This window comes from Ailuropoda melanoleuca, chromosome 3, assembly GCF_002007445.2.
Source record: "Ailuropoda melanoleuca isolate Jingjing chromosome 3, ASM200744v2, whole genome shotgun sequence".
NCBI classification, from domain to species: domain Eukaryota; kingdom Metazoa; phylum Chordata; class Mammalia; order Carnivora; family Ursidae; genus Ailuropoda; species Ailuropoda melanoleuca.
In genome coordinates, this window is record NC_048220.1 from 52,323,031 (window position 1) to 52,347,531 (window position 24,501).

General features: G+C 45.7%; 1 protein-coding gene and 1 long non-coding RNA gene across 4 annotated transcripts in view; both read left to right on the forward strand.

Moving 5' to 3' along the window:
• The first annotated feature begins 440 nt into the window (after positions 1–440).
• Positions 441–16,552, forward strand: LOC117801518. Of its 3 annotated transcripts, none has more exons than XR_004624106.1 (6): positions 441–503; positions 6,190–6,317; positions 7,541–9,750; positions 11,481–11,600; positions 14,285–14,550; positions 14,993–16,552. It is a non-coding gene; the product is annotated as an uncharacterized LOC117801518 (long non-coding RNA). The 3 variants fall into 3 exon arrangements; XR_004624105.1 differs by having other exon boundaries at positions 444–503; positions 6,193–6,317; XR_004624104.1 differs by lacking the exon at positions 441–503 and having other exon boundaries at positions 4,317–6,317.
• Positions 16,553–19,255: 2,703 nt separating this feature from the next.
• PDE8B (phosphodiesterase 8B) overlaps positions 19,256–24,501 on the forward strand; it is a 252,611-nt gene continuing 247,365 nt past the window's right edge. The window contains exon 1 of the mRNA XM_034656401.1: positions 19,256–21,292. Within this exon, the coding sequence (XP_034512292.1) occupies positions 21,257–21,292 (36 nt within the window). The 5' untranslated portion in view covers positions 19,256–21,256. The remainder of the gene's footprint in view (positions 21,293–24,501) is intronic.

A 24,501-nucleotide genomic window follows, 5' to 3' on the forward strand; every position in this document is an offset into this window, starting at 1 on the left:
GGCTATCTCAATTAAGGTTATATTTTAATTCCTGGGACAGAAGTACGTAACAGAGGTGTAAACCTAAGGATCTTTGCACCAGCGGTGATTTGAAGAAGCAAAATAGGCATGTGCCCCTATAGTTCCTACACCTAGACATTCTGTTAAAGCAAAAAGACTTCGGCTGTATACAGACAATTTTTCTTCCAGTAATATTGTACCAGTTTATACCCCATTAGGGATCTGAAAATATCTTTTTCTTCCTGCCCTTAGCAAAACTAAGTATTTAATATTTTTTAAAAATATCAATTTGATAGATAATAAATTATATTCTTGCCTTCCTTCCTTCCTTCCTTCCTTCAAAAATTTTATTTATTTTGACAGAGAACAAACAGGGGGAGCGACACAGGGAGAGCAAGAAGCAGACTCCCCGCTGACAGGGAGCCCGAAGTAGGGCTCGATCCCAGGACCCTAGGATCATGACCTGAACCAAAGGCAGTCGCTTAATCAACTGAGCCACCCAGGTGCCCCTATTGTTGTTTTTCTAATTTATGTTTGCTTGATTTCCAAAGAGTTTGAGTCTTTTTCATATTTACTGTCCATTTACATTTCTTCTTTCATGAATTACTCCTTTAGGTCTTTTTGCAATTTTCTATTGGGATGTTCATTTTTTCTTATTGATTTTTAAGAGTTCTTTATGTATGAGGGCCTCACAAGTTTATCTGTCTTAGATGTTGCAAATAGTCTCAGTTTGTCATTTTCCTTGATATTTACCATGGATTCTTTTTTCTGTAATTGCAGTATAATTTACATACAACAAAATGCATCTACTTTAAGTGTGCAATATAATGTTGTGATAAATGTATATACCCATGTATCCATGACCACGATCAAATTATAGAACATTTCTGTCACCCCAAAAAGTTCCCTTGTGCCATTTTACATAGATCTAATTTCTATCACTTTAGATTAATTTTTCCTATTCTAGAACTTCATATAAACGGAACCATCCAAAGTATGCTTTTTCCACAAAATGTGTTTCTGAAATTCATCCATGCTGTTGTGTTCTCAAAATAAATGAATAAGAAAATGATAACTCATAGATATGAGAAAATATTTTTAATACATATTTCTGACAAAGGACTAGTATCGTGGATGCTTTTGATATGCAAAAATTTTAAATTTTTAAGATGTCAGATGTATCTGTCTTTTCTTTATGCTGATGCCTTTAGTGTTATTTTTAGAAAGACATTATTATCCCCAACATTAGACAACTATTCATTTATAATTTTCTGGCATTTTTATAATATTAAAATTTTAATCCAAAATTAAAATAAAATTAGAATTTTCATTCTATCTGAATTACTTTTCAAAAATATTAGCAAATTGTGGGGCATCTTGGTGGCTCAGTCAATTAAATGTCTGACTTTTGATTTTGGCTCAGATCGTGACTTCAGGGTCCTACGTTAAGTTTGAGCCTGTGTCAAGCTCCGCACTGGTCATGGAGCCCGCTTATGATTCTCTCTCCCTCTCCCACTCCACCTCCCCATCTGCTTGCTCTCTCTCTCTCTTTATCTATTAAAAAAAAAAAAAGCAAATTATCTCAATACCATTTATTGATATTCTATCCTCCCCCTCCTCTTATTTAAGATGCCATGTTTATTGAATATTAAGATATTGAAAGACATGTGAGTCAGTTCTGGTCTTTTTATTCTACTTTCCAGTCATGGGAACAGTTTTATTAGTGGTAATATTTTTTCTGTCTCGTGCCCTGTGAATACTGACTTCTCTTCTCCTCTCTTTCCCCTCCCCCCTTTCCTTTTCTGTTTCTCTCTTTTCCTCAATGATATGTTGAAATATGATTATGTTCTCCAAGGCAGACACCTTTCTCCATCAAATCATCTTGACGTTTGGGTTTAGCGATAATATTCTTTCTTCCCCCTCTTTCCTCCCAGTTTTACTGAGGAATAATTGACAAATATAAGTATATATACTTAAAATGTAAAACGTGATGGTTTGATATACATATATATTGTGTAATGATCATTGAATCAAGATAATTAGTACATCTATCACCTATGAAAATATTCTTGATTTTAATATTGAAGTCATGTTTACTTGGTGAGAGTGACACAAAACAGGAGTATTGAAGTTCTTGGGAAGCTCGCTCATTACTAAGCCATAATTCAGTGGCTTTGAATTTACCAGTGAAAGACAATCAGCCACTCTTTCAAATCACAGAGGTAAATTGCCTTTCCCAGGGTACAAGTCTGCAGGTGGCCTCCCAAAGAATTATTAACCATTCACAGTAGTTCTTACTTGCACAAAGACTTGATCCCAAAGTTGCTTTAATCAGACCTAAAGACTAAATCTGCTTGGCTTCAAATTAAGAAGACAGGTGAAAAGGGAGTGTTCCTCTTATTCATGGGAAAGTTACATGAAAATGATTTCTGTGTTACTTTTCAAAGTAGCCGTTTGTCATTGATTTTAACCAGGGGGCAGGCATGTAAATAAAAACCAAAAGAAGGGGCACCTGGGTGACACAGCGGTTAAGCGTCTGCCTTCGGCTCAGGGCGTGATCCCGGCGTTATGGGATCGAGCTCCACATCAGGCTCCTCTGCTATGGGCCTGCTTCTTCCTCTCCCACTCCCCCTGCTTGTGTTCCCTCTCTCGCTGGCTGTCTCTATCTCTGTCAAATAAAGAAATAAAATCTTAAAAAAAAAAAAAGAAGAAGAAGACCAAACAGCGTATCTTCTGAACTCAATTTCGTGGTAGGATTAAGGATTAGGAGTAAGATTATGTGGACCCTAAGGAAGCACAGCAATTTAGGAGAGGGAGTTGGAGGAATGGCCGGCATAGCAATCCCTCCCCTCTCTCTGAAGTCCCTTCTACATTTTCTTTTGTCTTTGGGAGGTTTTGGTTTGGTTTGCGTAAGGATGGAATTCTGATGCAGGATGTTCATATGGCTCATTTGAAGTAACAGACTAGAACACTTCGCAAAGGCTGACATGCTTTATAAATTTAAGGTGTTATTATTGTGCTTTTGAAAGGAAGACTGGGAAAAGGTGATTATCTGCTAAAAACTGTATGTTGATAGTGGGAATTTTTTTTAAAAGTCTTCATTTCTCCTTGAATCACCACCATTAACAGTTTGGTACAAAGTTTTCCAGTCACAGTTTGTAAAACAAAACCTCTCACTTACAAGGATATAATAAGGAGTTTCTTTTCCCCAGTTCTTTGGGTCTGGCCCAAGGACTGGGTAAGCAGCTGTTTTGCAAAAACTGGCCTCTCTCCTTTCCCCCCTTCACAGTCTCTGCCCAACTGGCCAGCAAATTAATAAGGCTTAATGTCATTCAGTCTTTTAGCCAGGAATTAATAAGCCATAGTGTCATAAAAAATTGTTCAGATGTTGTTGGTACGTGGCTTCACACTTTAAGACCCCCCATTCTGTTTTAGTTGTAGGGCATTTTCACCACTTACTGCTTCCCCCACTGATTGTGTGGCGGCCTTGCAATGCCACGGCCTTGTGGTCTTCTTCTTTGTACTCTGGTGTCATCTGTTAAGGACACTGAAGGTCAACCCCTAATCTCGTTTTCTAGTAAATAAATGGTTTGCATGGCCAAGATGAATCTCTAAATAGCTCAATGCCATGGAATCAGGTGGAAAGCTGACATGAGAGTCCTTGGAGAAGGAAGAGAGAATAGCACATGGGCTGACGTGGTTGACTTCAGGTTAAAATAACTGTGTGTTGTGTTTCTGATCTTTGTAAGCTATGGGATTTTCAAATCCACTTGGCACTGTGAGACCTAATCCCAGCCATTTCACAAACTAGCGGTGGGCAATGCTAAATTAGGTGTCTTGGGCCTCTTCTGTTCTTAATGAGAACAGGGATGTGTGTGTTGCTTCCATCTCAGTGTTATTCTAAAAGCTATATATAATAATCAATGTGATGGGGCTCTGCAGAGTGCAAAACAAGGTGTATTCTTTTAGGAGTGATACTTTTTGACCCCATTCACTCTGGGGGTAAAAAAAAGCTGAGTGCCTTGAAAATCAGAGGTCAGAGCTATAGGTTTACTTATAAAAGCTCCAGTTCCAGTACGCATCCGCAAAAAAAAAAAAAAAAAAAAAAATGTCTACAATGGAGAACTAAGGAGAACCACTCACCTCCCAGTTTTGAAGTCAACCTATGGGACTGAACGACAGGAGATCGTATGCACGGTAACCTTTTTTTTTTCTTTTTTAAAAGATTTTATTTATTCAGTTACCGGAGAGAGAGAGAGCACAAACAGGGGAGCGGCAGGCAGAGGGAGAAGCAGGCTCCCCACTGAGCAAGGAGCCCGATGTGGGACTTAATCCCAGGACCCTGGAATTATGACCTGAGCCAAAGGCAGACATTTAACCGACTGAGCCACCCAGGCATCCCAGCACAGTAATCTTCTATCCAAAATATTCCATTTGTTGCTGCTTTTACCCTCTCATACTTCAGAACCCCCAAGCCCCTGGCTGCAGACTCTCCAATTTTCTAGAATTGTGTTGGAGTTAACAGAATTCACCCCCAAGCAGATTGTGTTGACTATGAGAGACAGAGAAGCGAGGGTGCCTGCATGGTGGGCACGTGTGTCTCTGTGGTGGTGGTGGGGATATAGCAAGAATGACTTGAGAGTGGTGGAAGCTTTCTAGGGAAAATGGCTTTGGGAAGACACGGGCAGAGCTTTGTGCAGATGTCTCTCCATACCCATGAAGTTGGATGTTAGCACTCTTAGATGACTATACGCCTGGCTCCTGAGCCAGTGGGGGGCGAAATAGTGGTATGTTGATGAGTACTTAATGACGGGTTTGGCAGGGAAAGGGGCAATAAATGAAGCCCTGATTGGTAGTGTTTGCTGAATTCTCAGATTCACTTGGCTGAGTTCCAGCTACCAGTGTGATGTCATTGAACATGGAGTTGGGAGGAAACGAGCAGTAACACCCCATATGCAGTATCCCCACACAGAGATCCAGGAGACATATATATCTTCAAGTGCATAGATAAGAGTAGGCATAATGAAATAATTAGGGAGTGATGAGGTTTAAGTATTTATTGCCTTTATTTTTAATATAATTTATTTAATTGTATGCCTATATAATTTTTGATGATGGCAGTGTTTCAACAATCATCTGACAAAATTCCTGAAGTTTTGACACTCAGCTCTCATGAGTCCGTACAAGCTGGTTTTGGACATTGGGTCCAAAGGAGAAGAACAACGCTCAGTGTGTTAGAGGAAGATCCAAACTCCGAGGAGAATACAAGGCTCCTGTCTCCCACTTTTTCCCCTCCCCTGGCAGGAGAAGAGCCCTAAAATGGGTGTGAGACAAACAACTGGGCTCCTTTAACATCACAATAACAAAAACTAAAACAAAAAAACTCCCCAAACCATTACCTGCTGGCACAGAATTTTCATCCCACCTCATGGTTAACCCATATCCATCTAGCAGATAGCAGGTCTGGGAGGGAAGATTTATAGGAAGGGAAGTTTTGAGATGGAAGGAAGAAGAGAGCTTGGGTGGTGTCAGAATGGACAGAGACTATCATAGAAGGTTCTAGAAGCCAGGTATGGTATTTGGATACTGGATGCTTCAGCTGGTGAGAGAAAGCAGGAAGAATAATAGGAAAAAACTAATTCCTTGCTCTTCACAGTTCTGCCCTGGGCCGGTTCTGGTACTAATTTTGAAGAACATTTCCTCACGAGATTCTTATGGTAAAGGGAAAAAACCTTATGTGGTCTCAGAAACACATCTTATAAAATAGGTCTCCCAGAATTCAGGCCACAGAGCTGTCCTCAGCAGCCATAATGACACACAAAATGAGAAGTGCCTGAGGCCTAGGTGCTACCAAATCCTGCCCTGCTGAGGACACATGGAGAAGAAAATGACCAAATGCCATTTCAGTCCATTATCAATCCAATCTACTCCTTGAGTGGCTGCGGAGTAGAAATCTAGTTCTAAAAATATCGTTGTAATCTGTGGCTTGTAATAATCACACCTATCAAAAGCCAGGTTAAAGTGTGTGTGTGTATATATGTGTGTGTGTGTGTGTGTGTGTGTGTGAGAGAGAGAGAGAGAGAGAGAGAGAGCATGTTGTGTGCAGGCTAGAATGAGGAAATGAACACTACCTTGTGCATATATGCAACAGTAATTTTCTTTCTCGTTTCATATTTTCGTTCTGGGCAGCAGATTCAATGCTGGCGAGCAGGGGAGTTGGGAGAAGGAAGCAGGCACTGCTGAGTACTCATTAGGACCCAGGCACTGCATACAGCCCCTTCCATCCTTACCTCACACAGTGCTTGAGAACCTCTGAGGTAGGCGGTCACACAGCCAGGAAGCACTGGAACTGGGTTTGAAACAGGTCTGCTAGAAACCGAAGACCCTATGCCTGCCGCTGCTGGCCCCGTCCTTCACAGATCAGAGCAGGGATGTCCGGGGTTGGGTCATACTCATATAGCGCTCTGCCCAACTCCAGAGTGGTCCCCGGCACAGAGGAGAGTCCACAAGTGCTTGTTGGATGTGATTTCAGAACAATAAGTTAACATCTGAGGGTTTGCCTGTGAGTTGGGAAGAGACTCGTGTGAGTTGGGAAGAGACTCCACAACTATCCCAGGTCCAGTGGTACCCCTTGAGGGAACATAAAACCAGATAATGGCAGACACCAATCCCTGTGTTGTATGAACAGCTACTGGTTTTCTCGTAAGTGGCACTGCTTGTCAGAATTCCTCAGCATGCTTTGAAGTCAGGTGACTTTTGATGATAAAGGTGTGTTAGATTGTGTACCAGGCCATTCTAGTTTTGGCTTTGGGGTACAGGGATGCTTAACGCTCTGAGAAAAACCTAATAGAAGAATAGCTAGATTTGTGAAGATAGAAGTTGGCGGTGTGGTTGGGGGGGGAGTAATTTTGTGCTACAAAATTATTCACCATGGAGTTCCTTTAAAGCCTCATATTCCAGAGTGTGTTCAAAATATGAATCAATGTGAGTCAGCGTTCTCCAGGCTGAAGCCACCATCTAGGCCAACCCTGTCCCTGTGCAAAGGACCACTCAGCTCTCTTTTTCCTTCGTTCTCTTTTCTTTTCTCCAAGTGGAGACACGTCCCTTAAACTAATCTCAGGAAGTCTGGTGAAGGAACAAGCTGACTGCCTCCCAGAAGGAAAGTTTGAGTGCAAGAATATAGACTGGGGAAGCAGAGGGAATGGGCAGAAGGATTGTGACATCTGCTAAGAATGTCACTGCATACCCAGGGGACACCCAGCAGAGGAGTGAGGCCCACCCTTGGGACTGTTTGCCCAGGGCTCCTGGGGGATTTTGAGGGAGAGAGACACAGCCCCCACAATGTCAGAGCCCCCACCTGTTTTCACTAACTGGTTTCCACCCCCCGAGGGGGTAAATTGAGCTGCATATTTGATGATGAGGAAGTGAAGTGGAATGTGAGAATCCTCATTACTGACGTCAAGCTTGCCTTTCATTTTATTTATACCCATGACATTGTGACACAGGATCTAATTTTCCATTGTATTTTTTCCTCTGTTAGGACCCGAGTGATGACAAATGATTTTGTGCCTGGGCCTGGAAAACAACATTTCAAATTCGAAGCTTGGGATCCTGCAGGATTTGGTGTCTGTCTCTATCTTACCACCCGCCTGCCCCTCCCTTGAACCTCTGTACTGACCATCAAATTGGGCAAAAGGCATCATGCTCCTACGGGCAGGGCTGCCCGAGAAGTCAGAGCTCAAGGCGTCCAGTGGCCCACTTCCTTCTGGTGACAGGCTGTTCCCTCCTGGCATGGGTGCTGGCGGGAGGCCAGGGAGCAGTGGGGCCGTGAGGCAGCCTTGGCTCAGAGCCCTGGCTGCTGTCTGGGCATGAAACTGGGCTCTGGCACCAGGAGCATGGTTCTAGCTCTCTGACCCAGAGCTGCCTGTGCAGCTACCACCCCACCCATCAGGCCCTGGTGGGGCCCAGTCCTTCTGCCCCTCAGGCAGGGCAGGCTGGGGAGCAGAGATGGATCTGGGAGGAATGGCAGAAGCCAGCAGAGGATGCCGAGGCAAAAGCAAGGAATGTCTCCACGCAGAGAAACAGCCTCTGGGGGTGTGCCTGAGATAGAGGAGAGAATGGATGTGTGTCTAGCAAGTGGACAGAGTAAGCTTTCCTCTGCTTCCTTGCTCTACGGTGGACTGGGGGCCTCAGCCCTACCAATGGCATCCCTCCATGACCCCCCAGGGCCTCAAATCCAGACGCAGTGTCTCTAATGTGGGGCCCTCTCCCTGCCCTGAAATGAGAGCTCTACCTGGGTCCCCGCAAACCGGTCTTTTTCAGTAGGGCCTCCTGCCGCCAGCTTTTCAACCGTGTTTTTCAGCCTCTGACCCCAGAGTAATCTCAACTTCCTTGTACTCAGTTCAGAAGATGTTTGCTATTCAGGATTCTGATGCAGAGGTCTGATAAGAGAGGCCTCGGGCCTTCGGAGTTCCTAAACCAGCAGAGACCAAGGATTTGAAAGCTGAGAAGTGTAAGGACAGCCACACCCTGAGAGGTGGCCCCGCGCCAGCTCCTGTCACCTGAAATCTTCCAGGATATTGAGAAATGGGTGTTAGTGGGACTTCACTACATTTACTTTGGATGTCTTGTTTGTTTTGTTTTTGAAACGAGAGTTTCCCATAGCACCAACAAAATCCAATCTGTGTTTTATTGCGTCTACTGTAGCTCCTATGCTTGGCTTGGTTTTGCTTTCTACCGCTGTGTCAATTTTCTGCCACAGAGTAAGCCGTTGTGTAGCAATCCAGTGTAGGAAAACAGAGAACGCTTTCCAAGCTGCCGTGGTATCTCACCCCTAACTGGCCTATCGGTGTGAGAGGCGCTTGGGGAGGAAGGGGCTGTCTTCATGGGCAGCAGCTGGGGCCAGACCGTCACAGTTCCGTTTGCAACAGAGCCCACCGTACACCAATGCTGAAAGCCTGTGTCTGTTTTATCAGCCCATCTCACGTGCTTCCCCTTCCCATGGGTGACTACGTCAAGTGCTGAGGTGGAGGTGAGGTCCAAGGGCAAAGGAGGTGTGAATTAGGCATGGGCCATTTTCATCAGCCAAAGAGTACAGCAGTAACACAAGGCTGCAGGAAATATAAGTTTGGTGGTACAGTAACACTAAGTGGACTCCACTAACTAGACACGCTCTTGGTTTTATACTGGGGTGCTGGTGTCACCTAGTCCCTTTCCCAAGGCTCAGTGCAAGGTTGTTTGGGACAAGTGTGTGAAAGTTGTTGCCAGATAGTCCCAGGGTGCAAATGCTTCCTTATTAGCTCTGTGATCTTGGAAGTTTTCTAGGCCTCAGTTCCCACATCTATAAAAGGGAGAAACTAAGCCTGTCACATAGAATTAATGTGGGGGTTGAATGAGATTAGGAAAATGAGGCATGTCTACCACATCGAACCCATAGTAGGGACTCTCTCCATGGACTGGAGATCAGAGAACCCTACAGAAGGTCTGCTTTTAAGTCTTAGCCCAGCCAGGTGGTTCCACTTCTCTGTTTGCTTTGTGACAGATGCAAAGGTTGAGAATCCATATGCTGACTGAACAGCATACTGACTTGTACTGATGGTGCTGATTAATATTGGGGTGAAGAGAAAAGTGAGCCCCTTGACTCAGCGACACAGTGTGGAGAGAAGAATTATCTTCGTGAACAAATGTTGGAAGAGCAGAGCTGAGGAACACAGAAACATGGCTGGCCTGATCCTTGCCATGCTGTCCAAGGTAGAGCTGGGTCAGGTGGGGCTGCCTCTGCCTGGATTGTCTCTGCCTTAAGTCTGCCTTGAAGGTTCAAGTGAACTTGATTTAGTCTTGGGGTTTAGGAAGGGAACATTGAGGTTTGCTGTAGAGTCCCTAGCACACTTTACCCAGGACAGGACCGTAGCCCCCTTTCCTGACCCCCATCGCCCATCATGGCCCCCAGCTGCCAGCTACCCACAATCCTCAGGGTGTTCCTGTGTAAGGTGAAGACTCAACTAGGAAAAGCATTGAGTGACACTCTTGTCAAGAGGGATCTTACAGGGCTGTCCCATTGGCCAGTGAGAGAAAAATATGTATATTAAAATTTTTCTCTGAGGAAATTAAAATCCAAATATCTGTCTAACCAAGCTTAGGTGGAAAGTGAATCTTGATTCCATGTTATACACATTGGCCTGGAAGAGAAGAATGAGTCGTCGGGTTAACAGGGACTGAGGCTTCTGTGCAGGCTGAAGAGTAGTTCTGAGTAAAAAGCTCGAGTGGTCAGAATCCATTGAGAATCTGAAAATATAGCTGAGATTCTGCTCTCCTCCTTCACTAAATTATTTACCCAGGTTACTGATAATTAATTAATTGCCTGAATCACCATCCCTACACCCCATTTATACGTGTGATTTCTTAGCAATGGGCAGGGGAGGAAGTCTGAGACACAGGGAGTCATAATGGTCTTTACTCTAGAAGGTAAATAAATGAGACTTGGCTGTCTTTCATGCTATGCCTTTTATGACTAGAGGCAAAAGTTCACACAGTGAACTCAAGAAACACTCTGGGGTCTCACACCAGGTTGGCTAGGAAAAACTGACCAATAGGCATTGAGTACCTACTCTGTGGCATGCACGGTGTAAGGCTTTGGGTAAACATGGTTCTTGCCTTCACAGAACTTAGAGTCTGGTGAGGAAGATAGATTAAAAAAAAAAAAAAAAAGATTTATCATCTTAGGGAGGGGGGAGGGGAAGGCCAAAGGGAGAGACCCTCAAGCAGATGCCCCACCGAGCACAGAGCCCAACGAGGGGCTCAATCTCAAGACCCTGAGATTATGACCTGAGCCAAAACCAAGAGTTGGTTACTGAACTGACTGAGCCACCCAGGTACCCTGAGGAAAGTAGATTTTTAAACAAACAAACACAACAGTTGCATAATTTGCAGTTTGTAGTAAATGAATAACTACCATGATAAAGTAACAGTGGGGATAGGGTACAGTTGGGGAGCTGGGGTCAAGAAGTTTCTCTCTGAAGAATTGACAGATAAAGTCTGGAACAGGGCTTTTCAAATTTTAATGTGCATCAGAATCACCTGGAGTTTGTTAAAAAAACAAAAAAACAAAACCAAAAAACAGATTTCTGGGTACTCCCCATCAGAGTTTCTGATTCAGTAGGTCTGAGGTGGGTCCAAGACTCTGTATTTTTAATAAATTCCTGGTTGATGCTGAGATTGCTGGTTTGGAGGCCACACTTTGAGAACCATGAGGCTGGAGGACGGGTAGGAACTAGCCAGGGAAAGAGAGTTGGGGGAGGGGAGGAACACCAGTACATCAGAGGGGGCAGCATGTATAAACACCTCAATCTGGAGAAGATCTGGGGGGGTTTCCGGTAATAGAAAGGTCAGTGTGTCTGCAAGTGAATTACTGAACCAGTGGTGATGAAATGATGTTAGAGGTGGATCTGACCCTTCTCCCCATCCTGATACTTACTCCACAGGACACACTCTAGTGGTAGCATGTCTACGGTGAATGGTTCCACTGACCCTGAGAGAGGTCTGCTACAACGTGGGGCTAATGGAATAGTGCCGACCCTGAGATACCGTGAAGATTCTAAGTGGTAAGGTATGCAAAGGGCTGAGCACAGACTAAATGCTCAGTCTTCCTCCCGCTTTCCCTGACTTGAAACATGGCCCTGTCTATAGTTTAGCTGGAAGAAGACATGTTCCTGAATGGGTGCTGAGGGACTAACCTAGAGCTGCAAACAAAAGGACTTAATGTGGAAGTGATCCATGCTATCTAAATGGGGATAAGGTTAAATAGTTGGGTAGAGATAAGAAATCTGGACACTGCTTCCAAAGAGCAGGTGTGTGTGTGTGTGTGTGTGTTCTCTTACATCTTCTGTAATTCATTAATGTCACGGGTTTTAAACCAAAGAAAGCACGGGCTGGGGTTTCGGTGCCAAAGTGCACAGTTGACATGATGCCAACTCAATTTAGATCACACTTACTCAGTGCTCACTTTGTGCCAGGTGCTATTCTAGGTGTTGGGAAGACCAAAGAAGGTGAACAAGGCAAGGTCCCTGCTCTTGAGCTCCTACTCTCACTGGGAGATGGGCACATAAGTAACACAGAGCAGTGGGATGAAAGCCACAACAGGACTGTACAAAGGGCAGTAGAAACTCCAGCAGCAGAGTTCTGCCCAGGGAAGTCAGAGAAGGTCGCAGACAGAAAGTGACGCTGGAGCCAGGCCTAGAAGGGAAACATCTAGAGAATGAGCAGAACTGAGGGATAAATGAACAAATCTCCTTTAAGAACTTCATTGTTATTGTTTTAAGCTCTGACCTAAATCATCATTATGAGCTTCTAGAAGATACATGGCCACATGGTGTTGAATTTGATTTAAAATATTGCATAAACTGGTATATATAGAAACACATATGGAAACAATCTGAAAATATTTCTCCTCAAATACAGTGCCATTTGCTTTTATGCATTTGCTATTTCTGGATGAAAAAGTGAAATACGGTTTGGTCTGCTGAGATGCAGAAGAGATTCTATCGCCATCCCAAGCGGAAATAATTTTGGTTGTTAATTCATTCATGTATTTAGTCAGTCAACAAATATTTAGTTAGGAAGTTCAGTGTTTGAAGCACTGCAGTAAGTCCTTTAGGGGCAACAAAGACCTATACGTTACTGTGCTGCCCTCAGGATTCTTCAGGGCTTAGGAGTGAGAAAAACACCTGAATGCAAGTAATTCTAACATAAGTGGTGCTAAGTAACATGAGTGAGTAAAAGCAACACGCTCCACGCATCTTGAGGAAAACAAGCTATTTCCTGATTGGGATAATCATGGAAAGCTTGACCATTTGTGGAGAAGCCATTTGCACTAGGCCTGAGAGGATGGACAGGGATTGGACATACAGAAACCAGGGTGTGGGGAGGTCTTCCAGACAGAGGTAGGTTTGTGAACAAAATGGGTGGGAGAGCACCAAGAAATGGCACTTTGGCCTGTTTAGCGGTCTGACTTGGGGAAAGAACTGGAGTAGGTAGATGTCAGCCTCACACCCAAGTTTGAATTTTATTCCCCTGGTTGTGACTTCTTGGAATTTGAAATGCCAAGCATCTGTCCCTTGGTTTCTTATATGCTTGTTTTAGTTGGCATCTCAGGCCTGACCTTCATCTTGGCATAATTTTGTTCAACCCATAGAATATGTTTTAAAAAACCAGTCCGTGTATGCTGATAGAAGTATCATCACAATGTGGCTACAAATTGCCCTAAATGCCAGGGATTAAAAGTAGGTCTTTTTCTTCAGGAATTTATAATTCCATGTCTGGAGGTTGGAAGAGAAGGGTTTTATATCAGAGTCCCTTCAGGAAACAGATGAGGGCTTGTCCTACTAAGTGTGGATAGGTGTAAGGAAACCCACAAGGGATGGTCCAGTATCCATGAGCTAGTGAGAGTCCAGAAGCGGTTCCCATCTGTAGGCTGATGGTAACACCCTTAGAACAGGTGACACAGCGAACACTGGAGCTTGGAGAGAGCTCTGTGCTGCCATGGAGTCACATAGCTACTGCCCACGTTCTCACCCTTTGCTGATGCCCTGCACTGGCTGAACCCACCTGACTGGGAGCCAGAGGGCAAGGGGCCCATTGCTGTATTCTGTACAGGCCCACCCCCCAGGGCATAGGGTGGGGGAGGAAGGATGTAGAGCCCATCTGGAGAAGCAGACAGACAGATTCCGACACAATCCTCTTTAGCTTTAATATTTCTGTGATTCCAAAACAACCCAAACTATAGTAAGCCTTCATTTACTGTATTGTTGTTCTCAGAAATTGATAAAGGTAAGAAACATAGGTAATAGGTTGGGTAGATAGATGAATGGTGGATGGTGAAGGAGTCTTCGGCTGAGAAAGTTCATTGGATAGTAACTCCACCAGGTTGCAAGATTGGTGAACACAGGGACTAGGCTGGGTTTGGTCATTGTCAAATGCTCAGCGCTGTGCCCGGAGCTTAGTATACGCCGAAAAACGTTCGTCTGCATGACGTGATAGATGGAACATCAAGAACACCAGGCAACATAAAAGGTGCATCTGGGAGTCTTAGGACAGGAGAATCCAAAGTTAGGGTCAGGAGCTAACATTCTTGGACCTAGGAGAAGCAGGGGAGGACAGTGTTTATTTTTCTGCCTCTAGTACGTTTTAGGTCACCGCTTCTAGCACCAGCCAGGGAACAAAGGCCTTCTCGTGGTTTTGGGAGATAAAGAATAGACTTGTTTTTAAACAATCTTTCCATCTTTTTCAGTCACTTAAAAGGACAACATTCTAACTCCTACAACCCAACTTCAATTAATCCATCTGTTCGTTCAGTGAACATTTACTGAGTGCTTGTTTTGTGCCTGGGAATCCAAAAATAAGAGAGATACTGACTCAGCCCTCCAGGAGAGTAGTCTGGTGGGAGCTACAGACACGCCATCGGGAAAGTACAGCGCTGGTGCCAGCTGTGGGACGTGCAGGCCACTGTGGGGGAAATAGGCAGACACCCCGCACGGCCTGGAGCTCTCAGCCCAGGTGAGCTGAGTCCTGAAGCCCTTTTCCACCAGCATACTTTGTCTCTGGCGTCCCTCCCCACCCCCCCAACCCCCAATAAGTAAGAAAGTAGTAAGTAAGTAAATGATGTGTAATGCAAATTCCTGAGGTAACACTTTGACCTGGACACATTCACACCAGTGCCGTCATCCAATCAGTGAGCAGGGGTGGGAGTGGAGGGTACAGCCCTTCCTCAACCTGGAGAAGAGAAGCAGGAGTTCAAGAGGGCACAACGTGGACATCTGGATTGGGGAAGGGGAGAGGACAGGCAAAGAAGGGAAGCAGGGGCCATCTAGACCAACCTCTCTGACTTCAGAATTTGGGGGAGGGTCAGTACTATTTACCTTTAACTCTTTGCAAACCAGTGGACAATAAGTGAGGAGGCTTGTTTGTTTACTTGTGCGTTTGCATGTTTGTTTTTTAGCCTCTAGCAACGTGATGTAGGGTCACAGTCGCGGAAGTGTGGTTATAGACCTGCATGACCCATATTAACACGGATCCGTCTGATTTACCAAGGTGCATGGCTGGCTTCAAAACATGGACGATTCTCTCACAAAACTGCTTCATTCCCAGAGGTTTTGTTAATTGGGACATTTCTTGTCATTAACTTGAGTATTACGACTGACTAGCGATAGGAGGAAAACCTAAGTTGGAGGAGGAAGGGTGGAGCGGGGGATGCAGAAATAGAGCGTTGGCCGGAATCTAAGGGCAGTGGTTTGTTAATTTATCTGTACCTATGCTTTTATATCCATATTTTTAAAAGCCTACTCAAGTTGTAAGAATTTGATTGAAATGCATTTTAATTCTTAGATAAATTTGGGAAACAGAAGTATTTTTTAAAACTACTACCTCTCTCCATCTCATTTTTTAAAGGAGGAAAAAACTTCCAGCCCTGGAAAGTTTGGCTGGGTTAAGTGTGTGTGTGTGTGCGCGCGCACGCGTGCATGCAGAGCTCTCTTTCATCTTCTGTAAGAACTTTACTTCTGTTAGGGAATAACTCTCCATTTAAGGTGTTGAGGGTTTTGATGTCCTTGCCTGGAAGAAGTCAGGCTGGACTCAACCTCTGGTTGGAGGGCAGCTTATCTTAAGTTCCATCTGCTGGAGTCTCCTTTGTCCAATCCTCTCTGTGCTCTCCTCTGGAAACCCTTTGAGGCTGGATGCTTAACTCTCCTTTAACTCTCCCGCTTAGCGCTTCCTCTCTTATCCGTGTATTGATGATGGCCGGATTGTTAGCTCCAACCCAAATATTTCCCACCAGCAGCAGACCTGTTTCCTCTTACCAATTAGACATCTTTCGTGCATGTTCCACGGGCACCTCAGACCTAACAGACTCAAACTGTTCCCCCGAGAGTGCTTGCTCTCACCCAGCGGCGCCTGTCTTAGTGGGAGCTGCTGCATCCGGGAGTCATACTCACAGCCCATCCATTACCAAGGCCTAGTCCATCCCCAAGTATCCTTCCTGTTCTCCTCCTCCCCTCCACTCCTAAGGCCAACGCTCTTCTTCAGGCTCTCCTCAGCTCCTTCTGGGTTGTTATTAATTATCTCTCTATCCCTCTTAGTCTTCTCAACCCATGCTTTCCTCTACCACCAGATATATCTTTATAATGTGCAATCTCCGTGTCTCTTCCTTGTGTCAAATCATTCCGGGGTTTTCCATTTTCTAGCTCATCATAGCGGTGGACGACTAACTCATTTGAATAGTTTCCTTCTCAAATGTTAGCTATACTTAAAAAATAGTTTCATTCTCTTTGGTGGGTTTTCTTCCTATTACATGGCCGTGGCTCCTCGGGCTCTTTGCTGGCATCTGCTTCTCTGCTTGACCTGTAACACTCAGCAGGCCCACAGTGTGGGTTCTCTGCCCTCTTCTCCCTTCTGATTACATGGCCTTCTTTGGTGACCTTATCCATGGCTCCTGGTGGCAGCTACACACTGATTCCCACAGTTATGACTCTAGCGCTGACCTTTCTGCTGAGCTCGAGACTGATAGATCCATCTGCCTCCTTGACAAGGTCACCTGGATGCCTAACAGGGACTCGAACTGAACAAGACCAAAGCGGGGCTTGTGCTTTCCCACCCATGCTTTTCCTGCTCCTCTCCCACCCTTCCCTGTCTCAGTAAGTGGCACCCCCATCCACCCAACTACCCAGGCCAGAAACCTAGGGACTATCCTCGTGTCTTCTCGCCTCACTCCTCTCCCCACATGCACTTCATCACAAGTCCTGTCAGCCTGACTTTCAAAATGAATGCCTCCCAAAGCCAGCACCCCTAGCAGTCTGCACTGCTTTCTCTCTGGTCATCCCCATCTCTCACTTGGCTCACTCCAGCAGATTTCTACCGTCCTACCAGCATCCACCCTTATCCCATAGGATGGATTTTTTACACAGTGGCCAGAGTGACTTCCAGACGTCATACTGCGTTTCTTCTTTGCTTAAAACCATCTCAAGGCTTCCTGTTGTACCTGGCCACACTAGGTTCCTGTGTCTTTCTTGAATTTACCAAGCTCTTTCCTGCCAGGAGGATTTTGCATGTGCTATTCCCCTCTCTCGGGTCCTCCTCCCCCTATCTTTGCATTCCCAGCTCCATAGGGTACAGCATGTGTCAAACGCCCCTCCCCAGCCGGCAGCCGGCTCTGACCTCCCAAACTAAAGTGGCCTACCCTTCAGTTCTTCAGATCATAATAAAATGATCTTTTGTTTTCCTTTTTTTTCTTTTCTCTCTTCCCTCCACTAGAATGTAAGCATCATGACAGTATGGATTCAATTCATATTTACAGTCTATCCTCAGCACCTATAATCATTCCTAGCATGTAGTTGTTGCTCGAAGAGATCTTTTGGGTTGATGAATGAAGATAGAGTTGGTGCTTGAACAGTGCAGGGTTAGGGCCACTGACACCCCTCCCTCCCTCTACACCGTCATGCTTGCGCTTGAAACTTTCAACTCCCTAAAACCTTCGCTACTTATGACCAGAAGCCTTACTGATAGCATAGTTGATTAACACAAATTTTGTCTATGTATTAAATATTATATTCTTACAATAAAGTAAGCTAGAGAAAAGATGGTGTTAAGAACATAATACGGAAAACACATTTATAGTATATTGTACTGTACTTATTGAGAAAAAGCTGTGTGTAAGTGGACCCCCATAGTTCAAACCCATGTTGTTCAAGGGTAAACTGTAAAATTGAACAAATTTGCCGCTATCAGAAATACCTTGATAGTTAGATAGATATGTTGGGTATAGTGTAAGTATCAGTGAAGAGTAGGAGAGGTTCAGTTCTCAAACACACTTCAAGGAACGTGTGACAGCCACCTGACACTGGGGCCTCTCCTCAGATACAAGGGCAAGGCTCTCATCATCAATGCTTATGACTCCCTGCTAATAAATAATAATGAGATATTTTACTGATAACACTGAACTTCCCAGTTCACATTTACTCTTTGTAAATTTGTAATTCCAGGCCACAGGGCTAATGACTATCCATGTGATATCTTGCTTTTCCTTTCTCTTTTTGTCTTGAGGCATCCTGAGGGCAGGGATCCATGCTGGAGGATGTCTGGACTTGAATTCTGTAGGAGGAGTGTTTGGTTTCCTCAGAGTAGCTTTGGTTGGTTTTGTCTGAGATCGCAGTATGATTAGGAAAAACTGGGGTGGCTAAGATCCTCAAACCACTCATGGAGTGAGGGAGGCCAGGGGTGTCACCAAGCGGCTTCTCAGAGTCTGTTCCTCTGTTGTCAGGAGGACAGTTATGGACTGTTTGTGTATTCCCTTGGTTCAGGAGAGGGATGGGGGAACAGGATAGTGCCATGCCAGCTAGACAGAAGAATTACAAGAGGAGTTTAATACATATGCTGCCAGTGACACTGATGATCATGGAAGGTAAACTGTGGACTTAAATTTCTCCAGAAATTACCAAACGCTGGCAGCACCTGATTGTACCGGGCTTCCATATGGCGGCAGTCACACAGGCACCAGCTTTGTCAGCAACACCAACATCTTCAGTCTTCAAAGAATGACCAGTGACATGCTCGAAGGACCCTAAATGGCACATCATGCTTCAGGGAACTCTGTGCCTTGGGTTTCTTCTCCACCCCCTTCTTCTCTTTCTTCTTTCTTTCCTCCCCTTTCAGTTCCCTTTCCTGCTCTTTGTGCCTCCTATCCTTTCCTTCTCCTTCTCCTAACTTCTTTCTGTTTCTTCCTCCCTTCCTCTCTCTGCCCCTCCTCCTCTTCCTCTCTTTGAAAATCATACACCACTCTATAATACCCTTCAAGGTACATGACAGGAAACGTCCAGAAGTTTAAGTGTTGGGCTTGACTATGCTGTATTACAGCTGGGGTGAAATAGAAAATTTTTAAACTTCAGGTGTCCAAAGACACTTAAAATCTAACAAGTAGGTGCAAACCCTCCAAACCCTGGCTAATAGTTTCGAGATGCCATCTGATTTTATGCAATGTCTTGGGAATCTGTGATTCCCAAGAACCTACGGGCATGTGCTGTGTGTAGATAGCCTGCTAGGACTTCTTGAGCAGCTCTTCTGGAAAATCCCCACCCTCGCAGGAGAAAGTATGGCTTTGTTTTTCTTTTATAGAAAATCAGAAAAAGGATTCAGAGGATTTACTATCTTTGCTTTTCCTTGTTGTCTCTTTGTTACTAGTTTTCTCTTTCTTGTTTTTCTTTTAATTTATTTGCTTTTCTTTCTGAAAACGTGTATATTTTTTGCTTGCGTCAATTGACCCTGAGCTTTTCAAACCATCTTTTTACCTGCTAGATTATTTTTGGCTCAGACTTTCTTCAAGTTCTTCTGTTGCTCCACCGCCACCAAATCGCAGGCTGAAATTGCTCTCTCACCTCCTGGTGTCTTTGCTGTTTTGCTTTTCCTTGTCTGTACAGGGCCTGAAAAGGCTATGACTATGACATAATGGGGGATTTTGCTGCCAACTTAAATGACCTTAGTTAGCCCTTCTACCTTTTGCCTCCCCTTTTGCCTCCTTTTCTCAGAATCTGTGGAAGGAGGAAGTGTATTAGTTTTGCTATTGTGCGTAACATGTTATCAGAGATCTAGTGGCTTAAAAAAGCACGCACGATCTCAGTTTCTGTGGGTCGGAAGTGTGATCATGGCTTCCCTGGGTCCCCTGTGTTAGCTGGGGCTGTAGTCTCATCTCAAGGTTTGTCTAGGAAAGAGTTCTCTTTCAAGCTCTCCTTGTTGCTGGCAAGACTTAGTTCCTTTTAGTCCATTGGACTAAGGGCCTCAGTTTCTTACCAGCTCTTGGCCAGAGGCACCCTTAGTTCCTTGCCACATGGGCCTCCTCATCGTGGCTCTCTGCTTTATCAAAGCCAGCAAGAGAGAGTCTCTTAGCAAGGCTATGTAACATAATCACTGACATGACATCCTGTCATTTGCTCCTGGTAGGAAGCAAGTCAAGCACACTCAAGGAGAGGGTATTCCATAAATGCATGAACACCAGGAGATGGGGATAATCGGTGACCATGTTAGAGTCTGTCTACACAAGAGAGGAATGCTTTTGAGGGAAAACACTTTGAGCTCCTTAGAAAAAGACTATAAAGGCTATATTCATATTGCTGTCATGCCTTACCGTTGCCCTTTATAGAATATGGCTAACACCAAAATAATAATGTTTCTCTTTGCCTCTTTCCATGTCCTATGGACTAGTGTCATACTATTTGTTTTCCTTTTCTGTCATTAGAAATCTCATCAGCCTCTCTGGATGAGAAAGTCAGCAGGAGAAGATTGCTGTTGTTGATCTTGGTTTAACTGGACTGACTCAGCCCTGTGGGCAGCCAAGAAAGGAAAGGTCTTTGCAAATGCTCTCCAGGTCTTTGTTAGAAATCCCCCCACCCAGAAGGAGGCAGGTATGGGACAGGTGTGATAATAACCACAAGCAAGAAGCCGGGGTTATTTACAGCTGAGGCAGTTAAGTAGGTACAATTTATTACTTTAAAAAAATGTCTGCAAGCTTCATAGCAGTATCTGCCCACACCTTTAATTCCAGCTCTTCAAACGCATTTGGGGGTGGGGGGACAGAAAGTGTGGCGGCACCCTTGGCTTGATCCACAGTTGTAAATTGTCTGCACTAATTAAGACTGAGGGAGAAGCCTACCCACCCTCCACCCCCCACAACACAAACACAATAGGGTATCTGTTACATATTCATATAAATACAAAAGTTCTCCTTCACTTTGAGGGCGAATGATCTTTTATATGCTATATTGTATGTATTAATAATGACTAATGTCTCTTACTTTAGAATCTCTTTAAAATAATAACATATACGAATTTGAATTGAGGAATGAGGCAAATCTGACCCTTCTTGAGGGTAGAGACGCCAGAAAAGAGTGGAGAAAGGTGGGCACGATGAGAGAGCTGGGTGCCCAAACCCCGAGTCTCAAGCAGGCCAGATTGGGCAGCTCTAGCGAGACTCGGCTTCCCTCGAGGGGCAGGAGAGGCCTCGCGGGGAGCGGAGTAGTTAGGGGTGCGCTAAGCGGGCTCAAAGTCGGGGCTCCACACCTCGGGAGGGGCGCTAGGACCCAGGCACCGGCCGGCCTCGGGACGTGCCTGGGGAGTGAAGCCTCTAAGAGGCTCAGGCTCCCGGCCAGAGTCCCTCGGAACGACCAGACCCTTGCCGTTGGCGCGGGGCGCGGGGTGCGGCAGCCCCGTGCCCGCTGCAGGCATGGAGCAGACGCGCTGCCGGCCGAGCGCCCGCCAGGTGAGCCCCTCGCGCCGGGTCCGCACGTCCCGCGGGCACTGCGCCCGGCCGCCGTCCGAGGCCGCCTCCTCCCCCGCCCTCCCTACAACCCCGGGCTCCCGGGCTCGGCGGCGAGCAGGCTGGGCGGGCTGGGTGCGCTGGGTGCGCAGGCACCAGGCCAGAGCTGTCCCCCACAGCCCCTCTTGGACACCCGCGCGGCTGAGGAGGGATGTTTCTTCTCCCCTCCCGCGCACCCCCCACCCCCGGTCTCCGCGTGTCCTGGTGCCCCACTGCCTTCCTCCTTCCCAGCACGGGAGCACCTGGCGTGCCTGGTGTAACCGCCCGGCTTGTAATTCCGAATGGTAACAATCGCCCACCAGCAGCAGCCGGCCGCTCGTGCGTGGCGCTGCGCAGCGGCTACGGCGCTCTTCCTGGCGTTACCCCGAGCTGGTGCCGCGACGGGCCAGGTCCCGCTGCTCCTGTTGCACCTCGAGCTTCCCGCGCCTCTCTGCGCGACCGCTGTGCCCCTGCTTTCCTGCGGCAGCTTCTCCCCTGCTCGGGAAGCGAACCACCACCAGCCCCAGCCAGGGGAGCGGGGAGGAGCAGGGGGAAGCAAGAGTAGGCGGCCTGGGGCGGGAAGCCTCCGTGCCCTCACTTCGGTGTCCTGGACTCTCACCCGCGCGCGTAGCTCCCCGGCCGGCGCTCGCTGGGCACACAGACTGAGCGTGAGGTTTAAACCACCCGCCTCCTGTGGGGGAGATGGAACGTGGGTGCGAAGAAGGCTCTCACGCCGTGGGGCATAGGAGAGTGCTGGTGCGAACAGTCCGCAGTACAGGGAGGGGCGTTTCGTCCCAGGGGCAAGCTGCACCCACCAGCTGGCGTTCTGCTGGGCGTCCGAGTGTCACCTGAGTGCACTTAGTTACCAGGATCAAGTAGTCGCGGGTCCCCGATGAGGCTTGGCTAGCGGTCTTAAATCTGCAACAGGCTCTTCCGTACCCTCAAAACGCCCTGCTCAATTCTGCTTCCGGCTCAATTTGACACCAGTTTGCAGGCTCCAAGTTGCCAACCCCAGGGAAAGAAGTCGCTGAATAGTTGGAATGGGCGAGCGGCGATTTGCTAGGGCGCACGACCACTGCAGCGCAACGGTGGGCATCTGCCCCCCCCCCGCAACTTTTGCCCGCCTCCAGGTAGCGGCACGGCGGGGGGGAGGTGGACGGGGCGTGTGTGCCCACTCTTGCCGGTAACAGACACGTGTGTCAGGACTTGAAGTTACACACCTACTACTAAGCTAGAAGAGAAACGTCCTCTAAACTGCGTTGGGAGACAGTCAACCGAAACATTTACACGGGGCGTTTGAGATAGGTGAGGTGCGAGGATGTTCCCTCTAGGATTTTATAACCTGCCGCTGGAATTGCCAGTTCTGCCTGACTACCACCTCTGACCTTGAATGAGCTATTTTAACTTTGTTCGGTTTTCCAAGAGGCAAAACCGGAATAATGATAATCCAGTAGCAGTGCAAAGAGCATTCACCGGGAAGCCGGTCCTTGGGTTGCAGCCCTCGCTGTATCACGCTGTATCACCGACCAGCTGTGGCACTTTCGGGCAAGCCACACAAAAGCTGGGACTCAGCTGCTACAAAAGGCTCAAAAAGAACCTTTAATTCTGGGGTCTACTGCAGCAGCAGTTTGCCAAGCTTAGAGAGCTTACAAATGCGCACTAGTTGTTTGCATCCTGCATCGTACTTGGCTCCGCAGAGCATATAGAGCCACACGGGTCTTTCAGGCGTAAGGTGTGTGGAAGTAAGCCTGGCTGGTTGAGTTAATACTTAGAATGCATTAGGTAGGACCTCAAGTAGAAAAGTCCTGTTTAAGTTAGAGTGTGGTCATGTAAAAGGTCCTTTCTGTGCATTTGAAAAATCCTTGCCATAAGTACAGTGTTACAGAAATCAGTAGAGGAGAAGCCCCAAGCTGACCCCTCAGAAGAAGGGGGCAAGTGTGCTGCACATCTGGGGGGGTACTTTAGGTTATCCCTGATACGCACTTTATTTATCTGGGAATGACTCCGCTATTATCAACTCCCCAGAAAAGCAGTTTATCAGTTTGGTAATTAAATAATGAAATTGTCTTTAGAAGTCACATTAAATATTAGAATACCTAACATTGCTAGAGTTTATTGGGATAAGCACTGCTTTAAAAAGCATTGTCTTTTTATTTAATTTCAGGAAGGGAAATAGCAGAATGATTTATTATGTTTCCTCACTAGATACTTTTTTTTTAAAGGGATAAAAAGCAGAAGTAAATGCAACACAAACTGCAAGAAACCTTGTTTCTTCCAGTTCCAGAGCTGAGTATCATCATCATTACCATTACCATAATGGTGATTATCTACTAAGCACTTATTATGTGCCAAGCATCCTTCTAAGCCCCTTATGTACATAGTCTAATGTATCCTATCAACACCTTCCAAAGGAAGTGCTATTATTTCTCTCAGTTTTATCGGTGTGAGAGCTGAAACATCTGGCCTGCGATCACACAGCTGGTACATAGTAGAGTTGGGTCACCTACTTGGGTTTATTTACAATGATTCAAGCAAAATGCAAGAGAGGGTTGGGAGGGCGAAAAGTGTCTACCAGATGTCAGGTACTTGATACACCTTAGTCCATGGAGATTAAGAAATCTTTCACGAGTTCTAATTTACTTTTCTTTTTCTACTTTTTATCAGTGTGCTTCTGTAATATGACTTGGGTATCTTTTCATGTGGACAAAAAAGTTGAACCATTTTTTTAACTCTGTAGATTTGAGTGCAGATGGATGAACCATAATTAAACAATTCCCTTTAAGTGGGCACTTAGATTATTTCTGAATTTTCACAATCACATATAGTGCTAGCATAGTGTATCTTCTTATTTATATATTTCTGCACATCTGTTCAGCTATTTCTGGTCGATAAATCCTAGGGGTTGAGTTGCTAGGTTTACCATTTAATATGTACTTTTTAATAGATATTGCCAACTTGCCATCACAAAAAGAAATATAATTTTTGGTTTGGGGTCCAGTTCCTCCACTATCATGTTTCTGGGCTTTTGGCAAACCTGGAACTGCATGAGTCTCACATGTATCATTTGTAAACTAGAGGTGGTAGAACTTGTTGGTTTTAAGGTTGTTTCTGCAAATATGTACAATTAGAGGGTGAACAAATGAAATCGTTCATATGTGAGCATTTTACCTGCA